This window comes from Austrofundulus limnaeus, unplaced genomic scaffold (genome assembly GCF_001266775.1).
Source record: "Austrofundulus limnaeus strain Quisiro unplaced genomic scaffold, Austrofundulus_limnaeus-1.0 Scaffold876, whole genome shotgun sequence".
Classification (NCBI taxonomy): Eukaryota; Metazoa; Chordata; class Actinopteri; order Cyprinodontiformes; family Rivulidae; genus Austrofundulus; species Austrofundulus limnaeus.
Window position 1 is genome coordinate 155,826 of NW_013953278.1, and position 2,919 is coordinate 158,744.

At 49.8% G+C, this 2,919-nt stretch overlaps 3 protein-coding genes across 3 annotated transcripts in view; all 3 read right to left on the reverse strand.

The window, feature by feature from the left end:
* LOC106533058 (claudin-4) overlaps nucleotides 1–2,919 on the reverse strand; it is a gene marked incomplete at its 5' end in the record, with an annotated part of 29,086 nt that overhangs the window by 18,737 nt on the left and 7,430 nt on the right.
* LOC106533060 (claudin-4) lies at nucleotides 151–1,201 on the reverse strand. The gene has a single exon (XM_014029270.1). It carries the CDS (start codon nucleotides 1,049–1,051, stop codon nucleotides 428–430), a length of 624 nt encoding a protein of 207 aa, XP_013884724.1. The 5' UTR covers nucleotides 1,052–1,201; the 3' UTR covers nucleotides 151–427.
* The window catches only part of LOC106533059 (claudin-4), a 9,828-nt gene continuing 8,440 nt past the window's right edge, over nucleotides 1,532–2,919 (reverse strand). The window contains exon 3 of the mRNA XM_014029269.1: nucleotides 1,532–2,724. Within this exon, the coding sequence (XP_013884723.1) occupies nucleotides 1,910–2,542 (633 nt within the window). The 5' untranslated portion in view covers nucleotides 2,543–2,724 and the 3' untranslated portion in view covers nucleotides 1,532–1,909. The remainder of the gene's footprint in view (nucleotides 2,725–2,919) is intronic.

Genomic DNA, 2,919 nt, shown 5'->3' on the forward strand with positions numbered 1-2,919 from the left:
CTTCCTGTTTTAGTTAGACCTCTTGTTGAACCAAAAAAATGCTAAAATGTTTAATTTACTTATTATTCATAAAGTCAAAAGTTAAAATCTAAAATATTTTCTTTCCTCTGGCTCCATTTCTGACTTTAGAAAATGACACAAAACCTTCAGTCTGAATACAAAAACAAACTTTATTTACAGTTCACAAAAAGTACTTTAATATGAAATGTGTAAAACATGAATGAAATGCACGTAAATAACAGAATAAAAACAAATGTAAATAACAGAAAAGAATAAAAACAAATGTCCCAGAACTCTGTCTCTTCTGCTCATCAATCATTTTCAGATGTGTCCTCCGGTGTTTTCGGGTGTGGCTCCCATCGTTTTCTCCTGATGAAGCAGCTGGAACTCGTGGATCTAAAGTCCAGACGTGGTCTGGTGACCCGGCTCAGACGTAGTCTTTGGGGGCGGTGGAGCGGGGTCCGGTGTACTTGGCAGAGTAGGTGTCTTTGGCGGGACAGTTGGCACAGAGGAGCCCCCCGCCCAGGATGAGGAGGGCCGCGGAGCCCCATCCGATGAAGAGCGACGCTCCCAGCTCTCGTTTCTGCGCGCTCCCCAGCATCGGGTCGTAGAACTCTCTGACGATGGAGTTGGCCGTCCAGCAGACGGGGATGAGGCACAGAACGCCRGCGATGATGAAGGTGACCCCAGCTGCGACGCAGATCTTGGCTTTGGTGCGTTCGTCCTCCACACAGTTGGTGCACTTGCCTCCTGCGATGCCCATGAAGATGGCCAGGATGCCCACCAGGATGGAGATGATCATGAGGGCCCGGGCCGCCTGCAGGTCCTGCGAGAGCGCCAGCATGGAGTCGTAGACCTTGCACTGCATCTGGCCCGTGCTCTGGACCACGCACTCCATCCATATGCCCTGCCAGGTGGTCTGAGCCGTGACGATGTTCTGACCGATGAAGGCCGTCACCCTCCACTGGGGGACGATGCAGGTGACGATGGCCCCCACCCACCCGATGATGGCCAGGGCAATTCCCAGAATCTGAAACCCAGCCGATGCCATGTCTCAAAGATGTCCTCAAAAACACAGAAAAATACGTCCAAAAGCTTCTTCAAGTCTTGCTTGAGCGGTCCCCAGAAGTCAGTGTCTGAGTGGGTCTGGGTCCGGTCCCTTTATATCCAGAGAACCCAGGAGGGGCCGGTCCCACGTCAGCCATGACGTTATTTCTCCAGGCGTGTGGCATCATGTTGGGTTTTGTGTGAATTTGGGAACCAGTACAGGTGGAAGTGTCCCGCTGTGACTCACAGTCATCCAACTGATGCAAAAAGAAAAAAAAAAAAAAAACAGGAAAAAATGCAGCCACTCCTTCTCTGCTGCTCCTTTTTTCTGGGTTGTCCTGGTTTCTGTCGTGGAAACTCTCTCTGACACAAACTGTAACGTCTAACTTTACAGAATTTTTCATCTCAACACAAATTTCACATTTGCTTTGTAAATATTTTTAGAGGATCACCGAGTTTCTACAGCTCTTATCAACANTGTTTGAGACCAAAAAGACAAACAAAATAAAGCTCCTGTTTGTTAAAACGAGTCATCACGGTTACATGGAGCTGTTTTATCAATAATAAAGTTGAATTCATTTGAAAGTAACTTTTTAATCACAGTCAAGGCTCTTTGATTCTTCAAAATAAAAGGAAGCAAACCCTGTTTTAAAGGTTTGAATAAAGTTGAATTTTTGACGATGTGTCACTAAAAGCAACACAAGTTGTTGTTGAGCTTCACAAACCTGCTCCCTGTCCTGTGAGAAGCTTTTTTTCTGTTTCAGGAAGTATTTTAGTTTTAAGATTTGATAAAAATCCTGCGCGTCTCAAAGCAGCCGACAGTTTCCCGCCTTCAGAGTCYGTGCACGTTTGTGGAAACGGTTCACACGAACTCTCTGGACGCGGTGGCGGACTTCACGGGGGTGAACTTGGGCACGTAGTGGTGCTGGTTCTTGGGGGGGCAGTTCCAGCACAGCAGCCCCCCTCCCATCAGCAGCAGGGCCGAAGCCGCCCAGCCGATGTAGAGCGCCGAGCCGATCTCGTACTTCTGGACGTTGATGAGCAGCGGGCTGTAGAAGTTCCTGATGATGGTGTGGGCGGACCAGGAGGCCGGGATGAGACAGAGCACCCCGGAGGTGATGAACAGCACCCCGGAGGTGATGCAAGCCTTCGATTTGGCTCGCTCRTCCTCCACGCAGTTGGTGCACTTCCCCCCGACGACGGACACGGCGACGCCCAAGATGCCTACGATGATGGAGATGACGAGCATGGCCCGGGCGGCCTGCAGGTCCTGAGGCAGCGCCAGCATGGAGTCGTACACCTTACACTGCATCTGACCCGTGCTCTGCACCACACAGTTCATCCACAGGCCCTCCCAGATGGTCTGAGCCGTGATGATGTTGGCGCCGATGAAGGCCGTCACCTTCCAGGTGGGTAAGCCACACACCACCACGCTCAGAAGCCAGCCGACGGAGGCCATCAGGATCCCGGTCATCTGAAGCCCCTGAGAAACCATCTGGCCTGTTGCGATCCTCACACGCCGCAGGCTAAAGGCAAAGTGCTGAAGCGGCGAGCGTTTGGACTTTTAGGCTGTCGTGTGAGGAGCTGGGACACGGAACATGTGTGAAACCACGGTCCTCGCCTCGGATTGGTGGAAAATGTTTGCACACAAACAGATAAAACTTTCACCGTGCTGACCTGCAGGAAACACAGACTTTCAAGGTCAGAAACCAACAAGACCAGAGTCTGGGTTCTTATTCCTCTGGAACATTTAGCGTGAATATTTTTAATTTTTCATTGTTGGCTCTGGATCAGAATAAAACTACTTTTAGAGTCAAGTTTATGTCAGTTTGTTTTTAACCCTGCTGCTGCCCGAGGTTCATAAGTTTATAT